The 26,247-nt window shown below is 36.3% G+C and overlaps 1 protein-coding gene across 1 annotated transcript in view; it reads left to right on the top strand.

Moving 5' to 3' along the window:
- LOC110463070 (lysine-specific demethylase 2A-like) overlaps nucleotides 1-26,247 on the top strand; it is a 39,483-nt gene that overhangs the window by 7,918 nt on the left and 5,318 nt on the right. The window contains exons 2-16 of the mRNA XM_021517410.1: nucleotides 8,451-8,589; nucleotides 8,849-8,927; nucleotides 11,615-11,661; nucleotides 12,272-12,444; nucleotides 12,875-12,981; nucleotides 14,106-14,199; nucleotides 14,680-14,833; nucleotides 15,033-15,148; nucleotides 15,789-16,490; nucleotides 16,617-16,700; nucleotides 17,305-17,517; nucleotides 18,361-18,606; nucleotides 19,103-19,282; nucleotides 19,681-19,989; nucleotides 20,604-20,756. Coding sequence (XP_021373085.1) covers nucleotides 8,451-8,589; nucleotides 8,849-8,927; nucleotides 11,615-11,661; nucleotides 12,272-12,444; nucleotides 12,875-12,981; nucleotides 14,106-14,199; nucleotides 14,680-14,833; nucleotides 15,033-15,148; nucleotides 15,789-16,490; nucleotides 16,617-16,700; nucleotides 17,305-17,517; nucleotides 18,361-18,606; nucleotides 19,103-19,282; nucleotides 19,681-19,989; nucleotides 20,604-20,756 — 2,796 coding nt within the window. The remainder of the gene's footprint in view (nucleotides 1-8,450; nucleotides 8,590-8,848; nucleotides 8,928-11,614; nucleotides 11,662-12,271; nucleotides 12,445-12,874; nucleotides 12,982-14,105; nucleotides 14,200-14,679; nucleotides 14,834-15,032; nucleotides 15,149-15,788; nucleotides 16,491-16,616; nucleotides 16,701-17,304; nucleotides 17,518-18,360; nucleotides 18,607-19,102; nucleotides 19,283-19,680; nucleotides 19,990-20,603; nucleotides 20,757-26,247) is intronic.

The raw sequence follows: 26,247 nt of genomic DNA on the forward strand, positions 1-26,247 counted from the left end.
ATAGTGTATACATTGTGGGAAACATCTGGCATGGCCTTGTTTGTCATTACTCCGGAAAAATATACAATGAAACAGAAATGCATATTTTACACTTTGAGATATATTCACTGTACATTATCATAATTTATCAGACGTGTATAAATTATCAACAATTTGTAGTTAGACGCTGAATATTTTCAGTCTGGGCGCTTTAATTTTAGCACATGTAAAATACTTACAGCGATGTCGATGTACATTGACGCCTACAACAAACGTGTACCTGTAACATGTTTGTAATGTGTGTTCCCTATATGACTATTCAGCTTATGTAATCCGAAATATGTTTGTTGGAGGAAATCAAGAGATTAATTACATTAATTCAGTTTGCTAACAATTTTCCTATGAGTATAAAACCAACATGTAAGTGGAGGTATTTCTCTGATTTGCAAATCCAGTAGTTCAGTTGGAGAAGGCAGTTCTTTACAGCTCTCGCCCAGCAATATTTTATTAATCAATATTCAAAATTTGATTTAGTTCTGGATATAATACACAAACTTGTGTTCTTCGATATATATATGTATTACATTATTATTCGCATATTCCGATATTCGCCTTTCAAACTTCGTGTCTTCCTCAGTTCCTAACTGTTGACCGGATATATATAGACCAAGCTTTGTGAAACTCTTTCTGTATTTTGTGCTATTCGCTTATTCAGGTAAGTTTTCGTTTCAAAAGTACTATCAAGATGTATACAACAACAAACAATCAAGATTAGTTCGAAACTACCTGAGACGTGCAATCAGTCTCTGTTATATAGTATTATATAAACAGTTGTACCAATCACGTTTTTCTTTAGCCTGTTGATAAGATCTAAATGTACGACTTTACCGTTGCTGGGCCGTTAAACAGCTAACTATATGCGTAACATTCTATACCATAATATACAGTTTTCACTTTATTTTTATTTTTTTTACATTAATTACAACATTCCTAATTTGATCACCACTTTCAGTGGGACTCCGTTTTAAAGTCTTACAGGATTCCAACAACATGATCCTATCTTCATTGGCTATACAAACCAGATTATCGCATGGATATTTTATAAGTTGATACACATACCTGTTAAATAGTGAAATTATCGAAACTGGGTTAAAGTTAAAATTCTTGACCTTTGAACTTCATTCAAACATGGCTTTACGACCTTGCCTGGCCAGCTGTTTTTGACATACCGTTGCACTCCTATCACGTATACGTTCACGCATACGTACACACACATGCCTTTAGCCTTGCAGCTCAAACAGTGTAATACAGAAGCATACATGAAAACAGATGATATACCTGGGATAACGACCTCATTGTTACATAGGATACAAGATGGCATACATGTACACGTATTATGACTGAAATCGATAGAGTCTATACCTGATCTACTCAAGTAAGCGTACAGATTCCAACATGCCACTCGCCCAAAGGCTCGTGGTATATCAAACTAGTAAACCAATACACTGGCTCTGCATGTGGAGTCATTATACCACGTGTACCAAGTCCGCAAGCTAACTGTATGATATACTCAACCAAACAATATAATATCTATACACAAAATGTTCTGTGCGGGTATACAGTTTTTCACGAGGCGATTTTATATACATGTAGGCAGTTTTTGCGGTTATTTCTCGATTTGATTGGTACATTCATGAAAATATTTTTATTAAATATAATCAGCACATTTACTCGGAAATTGCTATTTCAAAACCAATTTTCACAATAAAATAAAAGCACATTTTGAAACAGTTGATTTTTACACTAAATACATTAAATAAGACTATTGTGAGTATACCCACATGTGATTATTAAACCAAATAATGACGTTAACGAACCAATACGTACAATATTGACATGTTCACCATATAGATAAAGTTGCATGAATGATAATGATCAAAACTCGCACAACAAACATCAAACGAGGACATAATGGCGGGGACCAGACAGGCAGGTCACGCGCCAGCTGATGTAAAACGGCCATGAGAAGTAAGTAATTCCAACTTTCACCTGAACAAATATTATAATTTACAATATATTAATGAAAAGGAATTAAGCCCATCAAAAAAATCTGTCTTAATGAATTTCCACTCAAAAACTCTTTGACAGTACACGTTCTTGAAGTTAATTAAGAAAAGTTAGATGCAAAATATCAGTTTAGCGACAAGATGATATCAGAAAACCAAGGATTTAGAAAATGACGAAGTTGTACCACCAATTGAAGCGTAGATCAGCACTTTACTATATGTATAACCACTCTTTAGTCGGGGGTATTGGAAATAACATCACTTTTGTATTAAGTTTAAACTTGATTACGTCATAAACAGATTTAAAAACATCGTTCTAAACATTTATGTTTCTAAAATAGCCGCTAATGTGTACCAAGATATAAGGTATATCAAGAGCTTATAATTCCGGAAATCGGTCGTAACCCCAACCAATGCATAAAATAAATCTTGTTCACATTTTGATTTGAAGTGAGTGAAAGGTTTTGATAATATTCAAAGGTAAATCTCACTGATTTTCATATTTTTTTAGCACGAAGGATGTTCTTTATAACCTAGAAGTTACCAAGTATAAAGGCCGAGAGTATGATACAATGTGTCCGTGCTCTGTTACCCGAGCATCTACACATAACGAGAGACTAAAGTAAAATGTTAGATTTACTCTAAGTCATAGACCCAATACAGATATTTTATCAGTTGAGAAACAGCTCTGCTGTGATATTATATAAATAATTTTCAGTCTGTGCAAAACTCGGGTTACGGACACCATAAATTAATATACCACAGTACTGTATGTAAATGAAAACGTCCGTCAATATACCACAATACTGTATGTAAATGAAATCATCCGTCATCAAAGTTCCGTCAAAACATCCTGCAAATAACTTTTTTGATATAAATTTAATGATTTTCAATTTACTTATTACTTCTTTGTGATGCAATTTCAGACATTCAAATACTCGTAAGTTGTATATATACGTATTTAACGCACGTCGAGGCAAGAAAAAAACTGATAATCAAGTCCAATATATAATGTTCGATGTACTATACACATGTATGTACATGTACTTGTAATGCATTACAACCGGACAATAAACATCAGAGAGAGACACTAGCCACATACTTTATACCTGGATTCTATTAACTACTCTATACTCTTACCGAAAACGTCGAATTGTAGGATGTGGTAGTAATGTAGGATTTACATATAAATCAAACTATTATTTAAAATGTGTACATGCGTATTGACAGTATACATCATAATATCAGATAATTTTAACGGCTTCTAGAAGCTCGAGTCATGAGTTGGATACTTTTCATAAACAAGACATCACAAACAAGTGTATTTATGTGATGAACAGGGCAATATAACTCGTGAACACGACATTACAAGTCCAACAGGACTAAGTCCGTGTACATGCACCATATAACGTTCACAAGACATTACAAGTCACGTATATGAGTTATAATGGACGGAACATTGTAAGTCAACCAATGTACATGTACTTGTATCATTGTCATAAGTCGAGCTGATAACATCATATACATAAATCATATACACTGTATACGATCCTAGACTGTATGGTCCTTGGTCAATATTGCTAACCTAGGTTGATAAAACCATGTATCGACCTCATCACCATGCTATAATTGTATAATTATTTTAATTGATTTTGAGCTGACTCTGATTAGCTGAAACAACATCATGTGACCACCTGTAAAAGTAGTTATAAACCTGAGTGGTTTGCAGGTGTTCAAAAAAGTTGGTAGAACAAGTGTTATTGACCTGCTATAAATAGATTCTGGAACAGGTGTTCAAAAAATTTGGTAGAAAAAGTGTTATTGACCTGCTATAAATAGATTCTGGAATTTTATGTTAATCAATGATTATTGAAGATATTTAAACGATTATTGCAGATATTTAATTAAAAAATGTTATTTTTCTGATATTTTTGTTTAGTTGATTTTAAAATTTGTGACTAAAAAAGGGGGGGGGGATGTAAAACTAGGTTTTTTTTCCAGGTATAAAGTTTTTTTAAATCAATTAAAATAATAAAAATATTGTAGCATGGTGATTTCGGTCAATATTGCTAACCAAGGTTGATAAAACTATGTATCGACCTCATCACCATGCTATAATTGTATATTATGAACAATGTCCTTTTTGAATTTCCAACGTTTTGGCCGCGAGCATCACCGACTGGTCCTATAGAAGGACGAAACAGCTGTATGATACAGTGTAATTGATTGTTGACACACTGTATCTATTACTGAATATCAAACGTGCAAGTGCGCGTGTCACGTTCATCTTTTACGAATTATAGGATAACTTGAATCATATAAACAGTGTAATGTTTAACTTGGTCGTGACAACTACGTAATGTACATCACTGAACCGCGCATCACAGTAAAAGGTACTGTATACACTAAGCTGTCAACAAATAGAAGTCATCTTCAACTTGGCGTCGTTAGTCCTAGACATGACATCATAAAGGTCATGAACTTGGCATCTACAATCATGACAATTTGTATACAAATGTATCATAAGTCATGGTAATGTTTCGTAATGTACATTATATATTTGCAGTGTAGAAAAAGGTTTCATAAGTTTTGACAATGTACAAAATATACATGTATCATAAGGAAAATACGAAATGTTTCATGAGCCATGTACATTGTATTATAAGTAATGTACACAAATATCAAAGTTTTACTTCCAGCTTGACAAAGGGACCAGTCGGTCTTGAAACTTTGGGCAAGTGGAATACTGCATTGTTTGTGTATAAAGTAAAGAATGTTACATATTTCTCTACAGATAAATCTTATTGAAAATGTACAAAATGTTTTGTAAGTCTTGACAATGCTTCGTAATGTACAAAAATGTTCCATAGTAATGCACAAAAAAGTATCGTATGGCAATGCAATGTATCATAGGAAATATACAAATTATTTCATAATTAATATTTCATAATTAATGACAATATATCATAATTTGCCTAAGTAATGTACTAAAACGCTGCATAAGTCAATTACAAAAATGTATCAGTAGTCTGCAAAAATGTGTCGCAAACCATGTACAAAATATATTATCGATATTCATATACAAATATGTATCGTGACAATGTGTAGAAGATCTCATTTTGTCAGTAGTAGTAAGCTGTATACATTGTGACGACATAGCACTGCCACACCATGTAATAAGGGGAAAGGATGAGTGCATTCTGTAGTGATGCAAGATATTATGATTGTTGTAGAACTCGATTATCAAAAAAATGATGTGGTGATATACGGTACCCGATGGGTACAGCCAGTAAATAGGACGTCTCCATATCTTTACGGCGATGTTGTGTACCACATGTAGAGTACCAGAGTAATCATTATATGTCAGTCTCATCTGTCAACTGTATCGTATTGACAGATGATGGTGGTTCATTTTGACCTATCTGATGATTATGATATAGGGAGACGTTTCAGGGGCTTTCAGGATAGATACCAACACAAACTCCTTCGTTGATTCTCAGGACCCTGTGGTGTTTACACATTTTCTAGTCATTATACGTCATGCAAACGTTGAGACATGCGGGAACCAGTTCATACAGATTTAACTGAGAAAAAAATCTTAAAACAGAATAAACAGCGAAAGACGTGAAGTCATGCGTACACCTACGATACTTGGTTACAACATTGACCCACATTTACCTTGTCAAACCTGGCCCGTACAAGATTTCTCCCAAGTTAGGGACCACATGAGGCATAACATACGGTAATCGTCATTAGCACACAGATTTGTGGAGAATATGATTGACAAATACATAACTGTTGCAATGTCCTGTCCAGCCGATCTTATTCCTACCAGACTTCGGTTATAGCTATATAAGCATTTCGTTTTGTACGTTCATCCATCTACTTGTATCGCCATTGCTTGACCAAACGTACTATTAGGAACGATTGTGTTTTTGATGTTAATTCTTACAGGTAGCTTACTGGTCACAGGTACCCCTATATCTATATTGCGTCCGAATAGATGATCTATTGAAACGCTTTTCCCATACACTTACTGTATGACATAAACATCCACTTGGTATGTTTTGTTTGGATTTAATGACAATTGACAATTACAAAAATATGTTAAAGCTTTTATTTTATTTTCCGAATATTACCATGTTCTTGACCATTTTTGCTTCAAATATCAGAAGTATGCACCCCACATCAATCTTGACAGGCTAATATGACTTTGAAGGTTTTGGAGTTGTTTTTTTAGTTGATTTCAACTCCAGCTTTAATGCATTTTTAACTCGCTTTTAAAAACAGTGACAGACTAGCTAAACTTGTTATTGATTTAGTGACGTCATCATCTTGATGTTACTTTACGTGTGATTTATATAACATGATCTCGAAATTGTTTTGAAAATAACCTTTCTGGAAACAAAATGTTAAATTGCAATTACACTTGTTATACCTGTACTTTGAGTTCCATGACCGTTACCATGTTTCCACCAAAGTGATATCGCTTGTGGTTTTCGGCAGTTTAGAGCCGAGACACCGGTCAAACAGACGTTTTCGAAAGCTCACAACAGAAGTTTTCAATTCCTGTTCGTGTTCAAAACAAGCTTTAACTTATATTGGTATTGCTTAGTTTATTCACACCTTAAATACATTTTCAGATTCAATCTCGAGTATCCTTTTCAATATTGCGATTATGAAAAAGGTCTTCGACGCAGTTTTTGGGGAACCATATATACCAATCAATGTAAACATACCCTCAGGACGGGTTGCATCAAAAGAAGTGTTCAATTCCTGTGTATAAAGAAATGAATTTATATAGTTTCATAGCCTTTTCCAAGGTAGCGGTGAAACTGTGACGGATGTTCCCATCTTACCATAAAAGTCGCCCATCATACACATATTTGACAAAATATTACCTCAACATTTTATATTTTGCCAATATTTTAGGAAATTGAAATAAAAAATAAATGAATATATTATATAATTACCTATTCTGGAAGTCCTTCATAGTGAGTTAAAACGAGTATTTTTATATCAATAGTTCAATTTACAATGTATTTTCGTCAGTTTCTGGATATGCCCTGTCGTTTCAAAGTAAAATTAAAATCCAGAAGTTGATTTTTCATCTTGGATATTGTTCAAAATTTTGTATTCGTTGGAAACATTGATCTATTTAAGTGATCACTGTTTAGCAGTCCCTGTATTCCTGGTATTAATTTCGTAACTTTGCGCAACACTTTTTCGATTTATCATACACGTGTGTCCTTTGTTTTGTATGCATTTCACGCACTGGCTGTGTAACTATTTCAAATGTGACCTGTTCGAAGACTTTGAAAAGCTGTTAACTTTTTTGTATCTCATCTAAGTGTATGAAGGATCTTCTGATAAGTCAAAGTTAACTGCTGCTAGCCTAGCCTTGTTGACGGTTAAAGTTCACTTTGTATCTCTACAGTAGCCGTGTAACTATTGTCGGCGCCTTTGTAACTAACCACGTGTAGTGACTGCAGCTGTAACTTGTAAAATGTATCTAGTTTTTAGATTAATAAATAATAATAATTCGAGGTTCTTATATACCGCTTTATCACAACCTAGTTCGAACTCGTAGGCCGTCTCAAAGCGGTTCACAAATTATTATCCGTGGTTACAAGGCCTTTGCAACCAGCCTATATGTTTCTCAATTCCCTGGGGAGCACATTCAACAATTCTAGCACTGCCCAACCACGTACTGATACAATACAGTACCGTGGCGTGACTCGAACCCGCAACCCTTCGGTCACGAGCCCGGCGTCCTACCACTAGACTATCGTGCCTCATGTCTACAACTGTTTGACAGATGGGCAATGGGAAGAAGCTTTGTGACTGGTGCTTGTAACTATGGCATTACAAAGAGCCAATTAAAACAGGAGAGGTAGATTAGCCAAGGAGAGTTGACTTTATACGTTGTAAATATAGTATTTTAATGAACAAATTGATATGTTACAGAGACTGAGCCAAGGAGAGTTGACTTTATACGTTGTAAATATAGTATTTTGATAGACCTATTGATCTGTTACAGAGACTGAGCCAAGGAGAGTTGACTTTATACGTTGTAAATATAGTATTTTAATGGACTAATTGATATGTTACAGAGACGAGCCAAGGAGAGTTAACTTTATACGTTGTAAATATAGTATTTTGATGGATTGTGCATTGATCTGTGTTACAGAGAGCCAAGGAGAGTTGAGTTTATACTTGTAGCTAGTATTTTGATGGACTGTGCATTGATCTGTGTGTTATAGAGAGCCAAGGAGAGTTGAGTTTATACTTGTAGCTAGTATTTTGATGGACTGTGCATTGATCTGTGTTACAGAGAGCCAAGGAGAGTTGAGTTTATACTTGTAACTAGTATGTTGATGGACTGTGTATTGATCTGTGTTACAGAGAGCCAAGGAGAGGAAGACGTACACGGACGAGGACCTCGATGATGATGACATCGAGGGTAAGAGGGCCTTCAACTTGGAGGATAAACTCCAGTCCAAGAAATACAACAAAAACTTTGTCAAGGTCATGAAAGGTCATGGTACGTATTTTTGATGCAGAATTGATCATTTAATGTTAATATGCTTGTAAACATTTGTATGAAATTAACTTGTTTGCATTGTTGTTGCTACACTGACATATTCACATGCCGATCTCAACGGACATGTCCCAGCACATGTACACATAGTCACCATAACGTTAACAAAGTGACATTTGAATTCACTATGTAACTTACATAATTCTATGGCTCATTATTACATCTCATAACTATAAACTTTGTCCTGTTTGTTTCCCGCCAGAATTGAACATGGGTTACCTGCAGGCTAATGGACTGGAGACACCAATAGTGATGTATGATAAGACAGGACTGGGAATGAGGTAAATCTCCACCCTGCTCCACCATTTAACCCTACCAAACCACAGGAAAACCATTACAAAGGTCCATACCATAGGAAACCATTACAAAGGTCCAAACCATAGGGAACCATTACAAAGGTCAAAACCATAGGGAACAATTACAAAAGTCAAAACCATCAAGTTCCAAACCATAGGGAACCATTACAAAGGTCCAAACCATAGGAAACCATTACAAAGGTCCAAACCAAACCACAGGAAAACCATGCATTACAAAGGTCCAAACCATAGGAAACAATTACAAAGGTCCAAACCAAACCAAAGGAAAATCATTACAAAGGTCCATACTCAACCACAGCAAAACCATGAATTACAAAAGTCCAAACCATAGGGAACCATTACAAAGGTCCAAACCATAGGAAACCATTACAAAGGTCCAAACCATAGGGAACCATTACAAAGGTCAAAACCAAACCATAGGAAAACCATTACAAAGTTCCAAACCATAGGAAACCATTACAAAGGTCCAAACCATAGGGAACCATTACAAAGGTCCAAACCATAGGGAACCATTACAAAGGTCCAAACCAAACCACAGGAAAACAATGCATTACAAAGGTCCACTATTACAAAGGTCTAAACCATAGAGAACCTTAACAAAGGTCCAAACCATAGGGAACCATTACAAAGGTCCAAACCATAGAGAACCTTAACAAAGGTCCAAACCATAGAAAACCATTATGAAGGTCCAAACCAAACCATAGGAAAACCATTACTAAGGTCCATACCCAACCACAGGAAAACCATGAATTACAAAAGTCCAAACAATAGGGAACCATTACAAAGGTCCAAACCATAGGGAACCATTACAAAAGTCAAAACCATCAAGTTCCAAACCATAGGGAACCATTACAAAGGTACAAACCATAGGGAACCATTACAAAGGTCCAAACCATAGAGAACCTTAACAAAGGTCCAAACCATAGGGAACCATTGCAAAGGTCCAAACCAAACCATAGAGAACCTTAACAAAGGTCCAAACCATAGAAAACCATTATGAAGGTCCAAACCAAACCATAGGGAACCATTACAAAGGTACAAACCATAGGGAACCATTACAAAGGTCCGAACCAAACCACAGGAAAACCATGCATTACAAAGGTCCTAACCATAGGAAACAATTACAAAGGTCCAAACCATAGGGAACCTTAACAAAGGTCCAAACCATAGGAAACCATTACAAAGGTCCAAACCAAACCACAGGAAAACCATGCATTACAAAGGTCCAAACCATAGAAAACCATTATGAAGGTCCAAACCAAACCATAGGAAAACCATTACTAAGGTCCATACCCAACCACAGCAAAACCATGAATTACAAAAGTCCAAACCATAGGAAACCATTACAAAGGTCCGAACCATAGGAAACCATTACAAAGGTCGATACCCAACCACAGGAAAACCATGAATTACAAAAGTCCAAACCATAGGGAACTATTACAAAGGTCCAAACCATAGGGAACCATTACAAAGGCCAAACCATAGGGAACCATAACAAAGGTCCAAACCAAACCACAGGAAAACCATGCATTACAAAGGTCCAAACCATAGGGAAACATTACAAAGGTCCAAACCATAGAGAACCTTAACAAAGGTCCAAACCATAGGAAACCATTACAAAGGTCCAAACCATAGGGAACTATTACAAAGGTCCAGACCATAGGAAACCAGTACGAAGGTCCAAACCAAACCATAGGAAAACCATTATAAAGGTCGATACCCAACCACAGGAAAACCATGAATTACAAAAGTCCAAACAATAGGGAACCATTACAAAGGTCCAAACCATAGGACACAATTATAAAGGTCCAAACCAAACCACAGGAAAACCATTATAAAGGTCCATACCCAACCACAGGAAAACCATGAAATACAAAAGTCCAAACCATAGGGAACTATTACAAAGGTCCAAACCATAGGGAACCTTAACAAAGGTCCAAACCATAGGAAACCAGTACGAAGGTCCAAACCAAACCATAGAAAAAAACATTACTAAGGTCCATACCCAACCACAGGAAAACCATGAATTACAAAAGTCCAAACAATAGGGAACCATTACAAAGGTCCAAACCATAGGGAACCATTACAAAAGTCAAAACCATCAAGTTCCAAACCATAGGGAACCATTACAAAGGTACAAACCATAGGGAACCATTACAAAGGTCCAAACCATAGGAAACTATTACAAAGGTCCAAACTAAACCACAGGAAAACCATTACATAGGTCCATACCCAACCACAGGAAAACCATGAATTACAAAAGTCCAAACCATAGGGAACCATTACAAAGGTCCAAACCAAACCACAGGAAAACCATGCATTACAAAGGTCCAAACCATAGGGAAACATTACAAAGGTCCAAACTATAGGGAACCTTACATAGGTCCAAACCATTGAAAACCATTACAAAGGTCCAAACCATAGGGAACCATTACGAAGGTCCAAACCCAACCACATGGAACCATCAAAAGCACAGTTTTGATTTTTTTGTTGATAATATAATATACATTTTCAATGAAACAACATTTCATTCAAACTTATTTCCTGTAAATGTGTTATAGTGCACAGTTCTATGAGCTTATTAGTTTATTATTAGATAAAATAAGTAATGTTATGATAGTTGTCACTTATCAAATCTGCTTCATTTACAGAGTTCCTAGTCAGAACTTCCGGGTCAATGATGTCAAACAGTGTGTGGGTACGTACAATATACTGCAAAATGAATACCAAACATATGAATATTTGTTCCCCCTGTCAATTTTTAACTCACCTAGCCCATTGGGCCTCTTGTTTTCCTTTCCCTGGTGGAATCTGTGTGTGTGCAGTGTTCATTTCACCCCACACATGTTACTGCTATAGTCTATAGTTAATTATTTCCACAGCTATGTTAAATTTACTCCTGCCATGTAGGGCAAAAGAATGAAAGTTCAACTGTGGCAAAAGTTTCCTGTATGCATTAATGAAACAAATACCTTTCTTTAGTACCTAAGGGTGCAGGCTGTATCACACTTCTCTCACTGTGTGATAAAAACTTGTATCATATTGCTAGTTGGCCATAGGTCAAATAAATGTTAATTGATGCTACTTTCAGTTCTCCGGTATTGTGTAGAATGATAACGGTTGTAATTGTACATTGTATCGGGTAAGAGGTGTGTTCTGTGTATGATCAATAATGTGATTGGTTGTTTTTTCTAGTAGGATTTATGTTTCTCTCTAAATATGGTTGGTGATCGAGTAAATAATAAGTTGTGTGTCCTGAAATGACATAAACTATGTGTGTATATTTACATATGTGTTTGGTGTTCCAGGCAGTAGGCGTGTGCTCGATGTGATGGATGTAACAACACAGAAGGGAAAGGAGATGACGATGCGCGAGTGGGTCCAGTATTTTGAAAACCCAGAACGAGAACGGCTCCTGAATGTTATTAGTCTGGAATTTAGCCACACAAAATTAGAGAACTATGTCGAGTCTCCAACACTGGTATGTAACCTAGGTTCTAGGACACAGTTATATTTGCACATTGTTATACATAGAAAAGTCCATAGGGAGGAACCCAGGGTGTGGGCTTAAAAATAGATACAACTGTTCCATTCAACTTTGACCTCTGAAGGGTCAAACTTATATAAGTATACATTAAAAACTCATTTTCTTTGAGAGAAAGTTGTTTGGACCATAACCTGTATTTTGTGAGGCTGCACCTATGATATAATCTGTGCTTTATTAGAAGTTAACCTAGAATGTTACCTGTAATGTGCAAGGACTAGATCTGAGATATTTCAGATCTGTAGTATCATATATTACCTGTAGTTTATGAGAATTATATCCAAGATATTACCTGCAGTTTATGCGAATTGTTTCCAGGATATTACCTGTACTTCAGTAGTGTACCTGGAGTGATTATCTGTTACAGGTACGACAGGTAGACTGGGTGGACACTGTATGGCCACAGTACCTGAAGGAATGTCAGACCGAGTCCACCAACATCATAGACAAGATGAAGTATCCAAAAGTACAGAAGTGAGTTCTGATGGTGTAAAGTCTCTGTATGGTGTAAAGTCTCTGTATGGTGTAAAGTCTCTGTATGTTGTTAAGTCTCTGTATGGTGTAAAATCTCTGTATGGTGTACAGTCTCTGTATTGTGTAAAGTCTCTGTATGGTGTAAAGTCTCTGTATGTTGTAAAGTCTCTGTATGGTGTAAAATCTCTGTATGGTGTACAGCCTCTGTATAGTGTAAAGTCTCTGTATGGTGTACGGTCTCTGTATGGTGTAAAGTCTCTGTATTGTGTAAAGTCTCTGTATGGTGTAAAGTATCTGTATGGTGTAAAGTCTCTGTATGGTGTACAGCCTCTGTATGGTGTAAAGTCTCTGTATGGTGTAAAGTCTCTGTATGATGTAAAGTCTCTATGATGTAAAGTCTCTGTATGGTGTAAAGTCTCTGTATAGTGTACAGTCTCTGTATGGTGTAAAGTCTCTGTATGGTGTAAAGTCTCTGTATAGTGTACAGTCTCTGTATGGTGTTAAGTCTCTGTATGGTGTAAAGTCTCTGTATGGTGTAAAGTCTCTGTATAGTGTACAGTCTATGTATGGTGTTAAGTCTCTGTATGGTCTAAAGTCTCTGTATGATGTAAAGTCTATATGATGTAAAGTCTCTATGATGTAAACTCTCTGTATGGTGTAAAGGCTCTGTATGGTGTACAGTATCTGTGTGGAGAACAGTCTCTGTATGGTGGAAAGTCTCTGTATGGTGTACAGTCTCTGTATGGTGTAAAGTCTCTGTATGGTATAAAGTCTCTGTATGGTGTAAAGTCTCTATATGGTGTACAGTGTCTGTATGGTGTAAAGTCTCTGTACATTTATTGTTGACATCATGATCAAAGAGTGTAGCCACCCTTCTCAAACACTCAAAAATAGAAAATCTCTAAAATTATATGAATTGGAAGTTGTGAGACATCTCAAACCTTCAACCTGCAAAAAATAGGTCCTAGTGGTAACTGTTACAGTTTAAGGGAGATAACCCACTTTCAAACCAGACACATTTTATTGTCTACAAAGTCCTGGTGATTACTTGGTGTTGAAATGAAGAGTTTTGAGACCTTTATGATTTAGCACTGTTAAAACGACCATTTTGTTTGTACGTGAAGGTACTGCCTGATGAGTGTGAAGGGCTGTTTTACGGACTTCCACATTGACTTTGGTGGTACCTCAGTGTGGTATCACATCCTACACGGCCAGAAGGTGAGCACCATCCTAGGTTAACAACCTTAATTACTCCACTCAGTACTGTGTTAAGTGTATTTATTTTTTTGTGACACATAAAAATGTTTCTATGTGTTTTTCTTACTTATTTTTTTTACAGCCTGTTACTTCATGAATCGGGGAAAATATACCATTACCTGTATTGAAAATGTGGGGAAAATAATCCTAATTTTGGAAAATATACCGTCTTTGGCTTTAAAACTAGCCAAAGGAAGTCACCAATATCCATAAATATATATAAACATGACTTAACAAGTTGAATATCATTTCCTTCCCAAACATGGAAGTGATGAAATATTAGATTCCAAGAGTAGTGGTTGGAGGTTAAAGTTCACATGTTTCCTTCCATTGACAGCATTAATCTCTTACTTGTAATTTAAACGTAATTTTCCTTTATTTTTGACATTTAACCAAATATTTGATATATTTTTCAGTGTTTTGTATGTTAACAAATTACAGGTGTTCTGGCTGATACCCCCCACAGAGAAGAACATTGACAGCTATATTACCTGGACGTTGTCAGGGAAACAGGGGGACTTCTTTTTGGCTGATCATGTAGAAGGCTGTGAGAGAATAGAACTCAACGAGGGCTACACCTTTATCATACCATCAGGTATAGTTGTAATATTTGATGAGAGTTACAACCTCACTAATTGAAGGTGACCTTGTGGGATCAATTTGTAAAAAAGAGATTTGTTTTTCTTCTAAATATGGAGTAAAACACTCCCTGCCCAAACAGCAATATTTTAATATAATTATGAATATTCCCTGCGTAACAATTTTAAATTTGTAATAAATTATTCATTTAACAGGTTGGATTCATGCTGTATACACACCTAAAGACTCTCTAGTGTTTGGAGGTAATTTTCTCCATAGCTACAACATCGTGAACCAGCTGAGGGTGTCTGAGGTGGAGGATAAGACCCATGTAAGTCATTTCAATTTCAGACAATAGAGAGCTGGTACCCACTGTCTTCATGGCAGCTGTTATTAGCTCATCTAGTAGAATGCCAATGGAGCTTATGCCAGGCCTAGCATCCATCATCTATCCCTCAATATTTCCTTCAGAAGATTACTTATCCATAATAACTTTTGACAAAATCTGATATGAAGCGTTCCTGGGCCAACTAGATTATATTTGGTGTAGCTGTAGAGTGTGCTGCCTCCCTGGGAGCAAACAGGTGCTACCAACTAGGGGCAAATAGAGCAACAGGATGAAATTTAACATGAATCAAAACTACTGAATGTGAATAATTGAATGACATATTTTAAGTGAAACTGCAGCAATTTCCCTGTGTACAGTAGGTAAGAGGCAAGTGAGCTGTTCAGGTCAATGGACATCTCATTGTCTTTAGCATTACAAGTCTGTACTCTTGTTATTACAAGGCAGATACAAAGTAGGGAGAGTAACTGACCTCATTAAATCAACCCCTGTATTACAGCAAAAACTGCAAGAAAAGACATCTTTCACCATGGAATTGAAAAGTAATTGAAATGAATATCATTACTAATTTTGAATAATAATAGTATTGAACTGATAGACATGTGTTTGTTGAATGTTCTCACAGGTGCGACAGAAGTTCCGCTACCCTTTCTACGCTGAGATAGCCTGGTACGTTCTAGCCCAGTATATCAAGTGTGTCTCTGGAAAGGAATTTCTGAACCTACGGAAACTTCCCGAGGAGAAAGAGGCTGATGACATCACCATGGAAACCTTCTCTAATGATGACGATTCACGTCCACCGTCGAGGTGTTCTCAGGAAAATGGGGGTATCGATATCAAACCTGTGGACCTGAAGGATGTCATAGCGCCAGGCACTCCTAAAATGGCCAAGAGTGTTACCATAGAATTGACACGAATTGACCAATCACCAATTAAACGCTCACCGAGTGACGACGAGTGTAGCACACCTGGTCGACGACGATCACCGAGGAAATCTTCTTCTGACAGCTGTAGTTCTGCAGATACAGAAATATACGAAAGACCTGATGAAATGGTTGTGGATAATGTTAATGATGTTGAAGCTGAGAAGGACAAGAAGGTAGACAAACCTGTTTTTAGTGGTGTGAGTAAGATGGAGGTGGCCAGTGCTGATGTGAGTGAAGTTACAAGTACAAGTGGCTCCAAGTCACAGAAGTGGATACATCTCACCAAGTGGGAGCTACAGGGACTGCGGACATTGGTGGAATGGCTGGAAGGATTAGCACCAACCAAAAAGGGTGTTCCTAAGGAGCTATTGGAGCCGGAATCTCTGCTTGAAGAAGCTAAGGTAAAGTGACCTCATTCAAAAACATTTTTTTTCTTTTTCTTTTTAATGTTGTATACATTTGTATATGTACATTTCAGTGTCATTGTTTAATCTGTTTGACTTACTAGTATGTGATTTATTTCATAGCAACTTCTGATGGACCATGCTGGAGACAACCCAGCTCTGGCTGTTACGGGTGATCCTGTACTGTTCTGGCCTCCCTCTAAAAAGGTAAAACATCTAGTGTCGTCTATAACAGAATTCATGTTTCCATGAGACTGCCAAGTCTGAGTAAACCATCTTGTTTTTCTTGAATTCAGCTAAGTTATTTTAAAGCAGGTTGCCTCTCCTTCCTTTCAATTTTATTTACACTTTTATCTTAAAATACTAATACAGAACAAAGTGCTAATTTCAAAGAGTTCACCTTACCACAAAGAAAAACTGAAGTTGGAAATCAAAGCCATCTGAAGGCGTGCTTCTTCAGAAAATGTGTAAAAGCCATTGTTATTCCTCAAAAATAGGAAATCTTAATCTTGTAATGTCTGAACCATTGTTTTTTCCGAAAGTGGACATTTTATTAACTTCAACTTGAAAAGTCTTAACCATATTTTTTCTCTGAACTAGAAATCTAAAAATGTGTCCAAGCCATTTTAGTTTTATCACTCAGAAACTTGTAAATGTCGAAGTGACTTAACCATTGTAATTCTCTGAAAACTCGAAAAATCAAACGGTGTCTAAACCATTATACCTGGGTTTTTTTTAAATTTGATCTTCAAAATTATTTATCATTTTATTCCCCAAAAGCTGTAGTGTGTAATCAATTTTATATCCTCAGAAAATGAAACCAAAGATGAAGCTGTCTGGTCCAAAGAAGTCAGCAGGGAAGGGCAGTCCATCATCTGGTGTCCGTCGGCGCAGAACACGGTGTAAGAAGTGTGAGCCGTGCACCAGGAACGACTGTGGGGAGTGTAACTTCTGTAAGGACATGAAGAAGTATGGAGGACCAGGCAGGATGAAACAGTCGTGTATAAGCAGGCAGTGTCTGGCAGTAAGTGTTACCTGCTAACTGAATGTCATCCTCAAATGGTTACCATGACGACAAGGCTTCCTTCATCTTTCACTGAATTGTCTCCAGTTTTACCTGTTTACCAGTTTACCAGATTTCTCTGTCAATGCCTAGAGTGTGACTTACTGTCTAGCATGTTAACTGAAGCAAGACAATGAAAAAAGGAGCCAATAAGTTATGCTTTTGACGCGAGGGGTCCATTATAAATCTGACAAGTCGTACTACTGTCAGTAGAGTTGTGATTGAACTAATGGGACAGAATAAAAATAATTATCCCCTTAAAGTTGTAACAGAGAAATCTCCAAACTTTGGGGTGATATTAGGTTTGTTTTACCCTCCCCAGAGACTAACCATCAGAATTGCCTCAGGTTAGACAAACAAAAATTAACCCCTCTGGTATGAGATTTTTCTGTCAAACCCTTAAAGTAGGAGATTTTTTAAGTCACCCTTAAACAGGAAACAAAAGCAAAAAGTTCAAACCTCAAAATGGACATTTTCCTTTAATAGTAAGCATTAAAACAAGGATGTTACCATTACAGTGTAAAAAGAAAAGCAAGGGTATCACCTTGGTTCAATGATAATAAGGCCACTAGTTGTTAAAAACTCAATCAGGACATCAGATTTATTTTTAAATAATTTTGTTTCAATACTTATTAAAAGTAGGAATATTGCTATGGAGGGAGACATGACTGTATACATATTTACCTGCCATTGTATAATATTGATTTTAGTATAAAAATATAACCAAAGGTTGTGAAGGACTCGTACCCCTCACTTCAGGTACTATACGGAGAGAAAATATTAGATTGTATATTTGTGTTTTAGCCTGTGATACCACATGCGGCTGTATGTATGATCTGTGGGAAAGATGACCGTATAAAGGAGTCGGAGGGTTCAGATGAGACGACCACGACGCTAATGGAGTGTGGAATATGTTGGGAGATTGTTCACCCTCCTTGTATCAGACAGAAGTACGAGAACCTGGACAACAATGGCAAGGTGAATGAGGACCTGCCTAACAGCTGGGAGTGCCCCAAGTGTTGTCACGACGGCAAGCAAGGACAGCTCAAGGTAAACACAGATTGTAAAAACTAATTCTGAAAATTTGATCTCCTTTTAGCTCACTAAGGAGAAAGTGTCTAGGGGTTTATGTGATGATAACTTGTTTGCTAGGTGTGTGTCAAAATGATGAGACCTACAATCATGATATTTTGGCTTGAAATAAGTTACCTTGAGCAACTTTCAAGGTCACAGGAGTCAAGTGTATTAAAATAGTTCAGCAACTGCTGTGGACAGTGTTTCGTTGGATTAGCATGCTTTTAAATATGGTCAAATGGAAATCACCTTCACCCACTTTCAAGGTTACAGGTGTCAGATATGTTTGAAAAAGAAGCTGGTGATTGAGATCCATTGGTCTCTTGTTTGATTTATCAAAAACTGTCAATAAAAAAGTGAAAATATCATATTGAGACTGAAATGAAATATTTATTAAAGCCAAAATTTGATATCGAGATATTTGAATTCTTACTATGGTACATGCACTAATTCAAGAGTGTTGAATTTTCAGCCAAGAATTTTCAAAGGTGTGGGGAAGACAGGTAAGGGAGGGGAAGCATCATTGTCATGTGACTCGCCTGGGATGGACATCAACCACATGATAAAGACAGAGGATGAGGATTCGTCTGAGGGCAAGAGGGTAACATCTCGTCAGACCCTGTCTCCTCTGGCTGACTACATAGATCATAAGGTACAATTACTTGACAAACACATTTACTTTGGTACAAACACAGATTGATTTCTCAGGGTATTTAAGAATTTGCTGAAATGGTAGAGTGACACTATCTATATTGTTGGTTTGTTGTATGTGTACGAGGGTATTATAGCGGCGCTGCCTATATGTTAGTACCCAGGTGAATCCACCAATTTTTAAACAGAAGAACAAAACAAAGCAAAAACACTGCATCCCTCTTCCCTGTACCAAGACCCTGCCCTGGACATGCTCCTAACTCAATCCACCCGGAACAAGGGCTAGCTAAGCCCCTGATCGGTGATGTGTTGGTAGACACATTTTGTTATTTATTGTTTTCTTTGGCTTGTTGAGTGGTTTTGATGTGTTTCTAGAAATACAATATAATTTTTCTGTAGCATGAAGACATGCAGATGACAAAAGACACAATGGAAACAGAAGAAGAAGAGGTCACACCAGAGGGAGATCATTTCGAGGATGTGAAGAGAAAAAAGACAATGAAAAATTCTGTATCTCAGGGAAATTTGAAAAAGGGCCGTGGTCCTTTAAAGAAAGTGAAACTGAGACGATTGTCAGGTCAACAAATCTCACAACGACGACCTCTTCACTCCATTATGACGAAGCGGAAATCTCCTGTACAGCTTAAACCTACTGGTAAACTTAAATCTCCTGGTCAGCTCAAGCTGAAAAAATCTCCAATCAAAAGGGTAAGCAATATTTAATGTTTTCAATAATTACTCATGATTTAAAGTTTTAAAGTTCTACTTGAAAAAATTTGGCTGCAGTAAGTGTGATTGTTGGGTATAAATCAATGTTAGGGGAGATAACTCTGACACATGTACAGTGTAAAATGTTTAAGGTATGGTTATCAAGTTTCGAATGTTAAAGCAAAATATGTCTTTTGCTTCCTTGTTAGAGAAAGTGGCACTTATGAAATTAAGGTTCAGAACAGTTAAATAATATTACTTTAAAATAAGCAGTAATTCTGTACAATTGAAAATTTTCATAGCATGTAAGCCTGCAAATTTGTACCTGGAGCTTATCATCACGGTTTCAATTTCATATCAATACAGTTAAAAATAGTTTTTCAACCAATTGACTGATTTTATTAAGTGATTCTTTTTTAATTGTATTTATAAATTCTCATCAATTTTATCCATTTCATACAAATGTACATGTCAGTAATATTGAGAACATCGACCTTTATCATACTCTTCAGCTATTAGATACTTGTGTATAATTTTCTTTAGTCTTTCGTATCAAAATTGAAACCTGGCAGTTACAAAGTATTTTGAATGTTGATATTTGTTTTGTGTATTAGAAGCGAGACCAGTTGATTGACAGCCTAAGCCCCCGGGAACAGTTAGTAGGAAATCCTGTGATAACTCGCTCAGGCAGGACAGTGAAGAAGTCTCCCCAGCTCACAGACGAAAACATGTCGTCAGACATGCCCAGGAAACGTGCCCGACGTGAGGTAGTTATCCCACGCCGATATTTGGATTAGTTACAAGTCCTGTTTCCCTCACCTCAATGTTTAGTGTCAGACGAGTATGGTCTTTTTAATTTCATTTATTGTTCTGTTGCCTCCTCTGTTAAGGCTGTATACTACCATACTGTGATACACGCCAGTGTTCTGTTGCCTCCTCTGTTAAGGCTGTATGCTACCATACTGTGATACACGCCAGTGTTCCAAAAGAGTTCCTTTTTAACACTAAAATAACTTTCATAAATGGTCAATCAAAATTTGATAATTTTTTACAGATAACAGATTTGATATGTGTACATACAATGTTTGTGGTAATACATTTCTTGTCATTCTGTATAAGATGATGATTAAGTTTTTTTAGAAGGGAGATAACTCTTAATAAAACAAGTCACAATGCTGTAATGTATGATATGTATGGTAGCAATTACAACCTTAATATTTTACATCTAGAAGGTATAATATTTCTCTCATTTCCCTGTGCGTAAGATAGAGCTTACCAGGGTAAGAAAGGGGTGTAGGAAATTTCTATCTAACACCCCATTTCACGTGACGTGACGACATAATGGCTCAACAATGACGTGACATCACGAATTTGGAAAACACCAATGCTGCAATGCAGAAAAGCAAGGTGCTGAAATCAAAACCTTTTACAATATATTTACCATACACGTTAGAAAGATGAGATTAATTTTTATGCATTGTTTGCAAATATGTGATAGGCTAAATCTGGCTGGCTTATTCGTTTTCATCTAAAAGCTCAGGGGGAAAATTGATATTTACAAAATGGTGGCCAATCCAAACACATTTTCATGGTTTCTGCGCTTATTCTGGTGGTTGGAACGAGAGAAAATATTCTTTCATGCCCAAGGGTGTAGGATAGTGAATTTCCAACCTCTGGGTGGAATTTCCCTATTATACACCGCTGTGCATGAAGGAGTCTTATAATCTTACACAGGGAGAGAAACAATTCCAAATGATCATGGACACAGAGTTGTTGGTCTTAGTTGTAAGATTTCATAGTATTATGATAAGACCAGAAATTCCTCTTTTTTTTATCTAAATGATTGTACAATACTTGTGTCTACTGAGACATGTTGTTGCCTGTATAATTTATTGTAACATACCGGTTGTATGTGTGCATCACTTATCTATGCCAGTCTTACATTGCCTTTACCAAATCCTATATTTTTTTATTATGAGAAGAGTAAATGTTAGGATATTCAGTTTATTAGTATTTTAATTATCTCTGTTAACTGGTGTATTATGTATGTCAGTTAACTTGTGTATTATGTATGTCCGTTGACTTGTGTATTATGTATGTCCGTTGACTTGTGTTTTATGTATGTCCGTTGACTTGTGTTTTAAGTATGTAGGTTAACTGGTGTTTTAAGTATGTCAGTTAACTGGTGTTTTATGTATGTCGGTTAACTGGTTTTTTATGTATGTCGGATAACTGGTGTTTTATGCATGTCGGTTAACTGGTATTTTATGTATGTCGGTCAACTGGTGTTTTATGAATTTCAGTTAACTGGGGTTTTATGTATGTCTGTTCACTGTTGTTTTATGTATGTCCGTTGACTTGTGCTTTAAGTATGTAGGTTAACTGGTGATTTAAGTATGTCAGTTAACTGGTGTTTTATGTATGTCGGTTAACTGGTGTCTTAAGTATGTCAGTTAACTGGTGTTTTATGTATGTCAGTTAACTGGTGTTTTATGTATGTCAGTTAACTGGTTTTTTATGTATGTCAGTTTACTGGTGTTTTATGTGTGTCTGAGTTAACTGGGGTTTTATGTATGTCTGAGTTAACTGGTGTTTTGAGTATGTCAGTTAACTAGTGTTTTATGTATGTCTGAGTTCACTGGTGTTTTATGTGTGTCTGAGTTAACTGGGGTTTATGTATGTCGGTTAACTGGTTTTTTATGTATGTCGGTAAACTGGTGTTTTATGGATGTCGGTTAACTGGTGTTTTATGTATGTCAGTTAACTGGTGTTTATGTATGTCGGTTAACTATGTAAGTATCCCTTAGTATATATAGTCAGTGTTGTGGACTTAAATCAGGCCTTGTGTCTCTCTGTATTTTATACCAAAGTTTGTCGGGAACACTATGGATTGCTCACTATGCCATGCCTTGTATATTTGTTGGGAGAAGGAATCACTCCAAGTCTAGTGAGTTATGTGAAGAAATGACCAGCCTTTGTATATTGTTTACTCTATCAGTGTGTAGTACAAGCAAGGGGTAAATCTGTGTTTTATTCATGGTATAAATGGTTATACAGTTGTGAGTTGTATAATTATATTTGCAGTTGATTTAGACTACCCCATGAATTCTGCTGACACTTCAGTTTTTCCTGCAAAGCCTAAAGGAGAACCAATCACGTATAAGTTTTTTTAATTTAATTTTTAGCCTTGCTACAATGACTGATTGTGAATGTTATGAACCTTTTTCAAACAACACTGCTGGTATTTCGAAAAATATGTCATGCATCGTTTTATGAATGTTTTAATATTTTCTCTTTTAACAGTTGTTTCTTATTAATTTTAGTCTTTGTTTGTTAATAAACTTCATTTAATGTTGATATGTGGATGAATCACTATGTACAATCAAGTTTTATGTTGGGACTAAGTAATTTTATTTCATGGTTTTTAAACAAAGTGCCTTTTTTAGGGACATATGTTACTTTACTATGTGTTATGACACACATCATCTTACTAAAGTGTTCAACAAGCAGAAACCTGTAGAATGATGTTTTAATATATAATGACACAGGATAAACAAGACTGTGAAATTCAAATAGGGCTATTTATCTCAAGCTTAAAACTACTATCTGTGTAGCACTGTAGTTCTATAACTCGACACAGGATGGCAAACAAATTGATTAACACATGTTATATATGTCAGTGTGTCAGGATTTGTCTGTAATCCCAATCAGAAATGTAGAACTTAATATACATCATTGTACAGAATGCAGTTTGATAGTGTTCATTGATTTGGATAGTAAATTGATAATTTGTTCTTCAAATCCGAGGTGAATCTTCAATCACTGGATCAGCCACCAGCAGGTATCACCCCGCTATAATGTGTAACATTTTAATTGTCATATCAATAAATAACTGTAACATATCCATATATCCCTCCAAATGAGAATACAAAGTATGTCGGGTGATTGGAGATAAATTTGAAGGTGTTTTTGTTATTTTAATGACATGGAAGACAATACCATTTTTGTGGAGAAAAACACATGGCCTTGTGAGTATTATCCATTTTGTATACAGTGGAGATTTGTCCACTGTGGTGTCCAAACTCATATCTGGAATGTATTGTTAGTATATTAAAACATGAAAATGGCTGAAAAAGACTAGACTGTGAATGATTAAGTTCCCTTGTACAGATGCCTACCTCAATACAGTGTAAATAAACTTGTAATATTAATTTATGATCTGTTAACATTTTGTATATAAATGTAGATTTTGTTGTGAAATCACAACAAATTATCCCATAGATAGAGAATTAACCTATGCTGCTGTTCAACTTCACTCTCCATAGACAAGAACTGCATAGTTGCTGTTTGACTTCCCTTCTCATACATAGGATGTCACCTAGTCTATAGAGCTAGTAGCTGTCTGATTCCCATTCCCAGAGAGAGTCTTCCTGTTTCGTTGCTCTCAGACTTTTTTGCCCATAGACAGGAAGTTGTCCTGTTCAGTAGCAGTCACACTGCCCTTCCAATAGCTCAATGGCTCTCACCTTGTTTACCTTGTAATAACAAAACTGGTAAAAGACAACTGATGTACACAGAGTTATCTAACTTGTGACAGTTACTGGTGAAGGACAACTGATGTATACAGAGTTATCTACCTTGTGACAGTTACTGGTGAAGGACAACTGATGTACACAGCTATTTACCACATTACACCCTTCATGACTGATGGATGGTCTTTGCTCAAGATGTATTTGATTGTATATGAACTGAAATGTATACTAGGACATTTTCACAGTTTAATTTTTGCCTTTTTAACCCTCGGTAATGAGGGCAAAATTATCAATATAGCAAACAAGTTACAATATAATACATATCGTCAACTTATGTAAAAAGGCAAAATGAACAATGGGTGAATATGTATTTTACTGGCATATGGCCAAATTTGACTGAGAGAAATCTTTCCAGTATATATATATGGATTCTGTTTTTTAAAGCATCATTTTTTATTATGTAAATACTTCAGTACTGTTCATAAAATCCGAAGTAAAAATCCAAGTTATTGCTACAAATAGAATGAAGAGCTTTAAAGGGAGTGTAAATGTGTAATTGCCTTACTTGTATTTTATTGGTGCTATATCATGTTCCTTACATCATGCTGCATTTTTCACATAATTTGCTTCTTAATGCAAACATTTGTGAATGTTATAAATATCTGTAAGTAAGCTTGTCTATGTAGTAACCAAGGGTGTGAGAAAGGTTGATGTAGTAACCAAGGGTGTGAGAAAGGTTGATGTAGTAACCAAGGGTGTGAAAAAGGTTGATGTAATAACCAAGGTGTGATAAAAGTTGATGTAGTAACCAAGGATGTGAGAAAGGTTGATGTAATAGCCATGGGTGTGAGAAAGGTTGATGTAGTAACCAAGGGTGTGAGAAAGGTTGATGTAATTACCAAGGTGTGATAAAAGTTGATGTACTAACCAAGGATGTGAGAAAGGCTGAGGTAGTAACCAAGGGTTTGAGAAAGGTTGATGTAGTAACCAAGGGCATGAGAAAGGTTGATGTAGTAAGCAAGGGTGTGAGAAAGGTTGATGTAGTAACCAAGGTGTGATAAAAGTTGATGTAGTAACAAAGGGTGTGAGAAAGGTTGATATAGTAACAAAGGGTGTGAGAAAGGTTGATATAGTTACAAAGGGTGTGAGAAAGGTTGATGTAGTAACTAAGGGAGTTAGAAAGGTTGATGTAGTAACTAAGGGTGTGAGAAAGGCTGAGGTAGTAACCAGTGGTGTAAGAAAGGTAAATGTAGTGAACAGGGTTGTGAGAAAAGTCGATGTAGTAACTAAGGGTGTTAGAAAGGTCTGTAAAGTAACCAAGGGTGTGAGAAAAATCGATGTAAAAAAAATCTCTAACGTAATTAAAGGAATGAAAAAATCTGTGTAGTAGTTGCCAATGTGTGAGATAAGTGTATAAGAAAATCTATGTAATAACCAAGGGTATGCAAAGGCATTTGAAGTAACCAGTGGTGTAAGAAAGGTCTATGTAGTAACCAAGGGTGTGTAAAAAAGTCGATGTAGTACCCAAGGGTGTGAGAAAAGTCGATGTAGTAACCAAGGGTGTGAGAGAGGTTTGTGTAGTAACCAAGGGGATGACCAAGTGTGTGAGAAAGTTCTGTGTAGTAGCTGGTTATTGACGTGTAGTAGCTGGTTATTGACGTGTAGTAACTAGTTATTGACGTGTAGTAACTAGTTATTGACGTATAGTAACTAGTTATTGACGTGT

This window comes from Mizuhopecten yessoensis, unplaced genomic scaffold (assembly GCF_002113885.1).
Source record: "Mizuhopecten yessoensis strain PY_sf001 unplaced genomic scaffold, ASM211388v2 scaffold10867, whole genome shotgun sequence".
NCBI classification, from domain to species: Eukaryota; Metazoa; Mollusca; class Bivalvia; order Pectinida; family Pectinidae; genus Mizuhopecten; species Mizuhopecten yessoensis.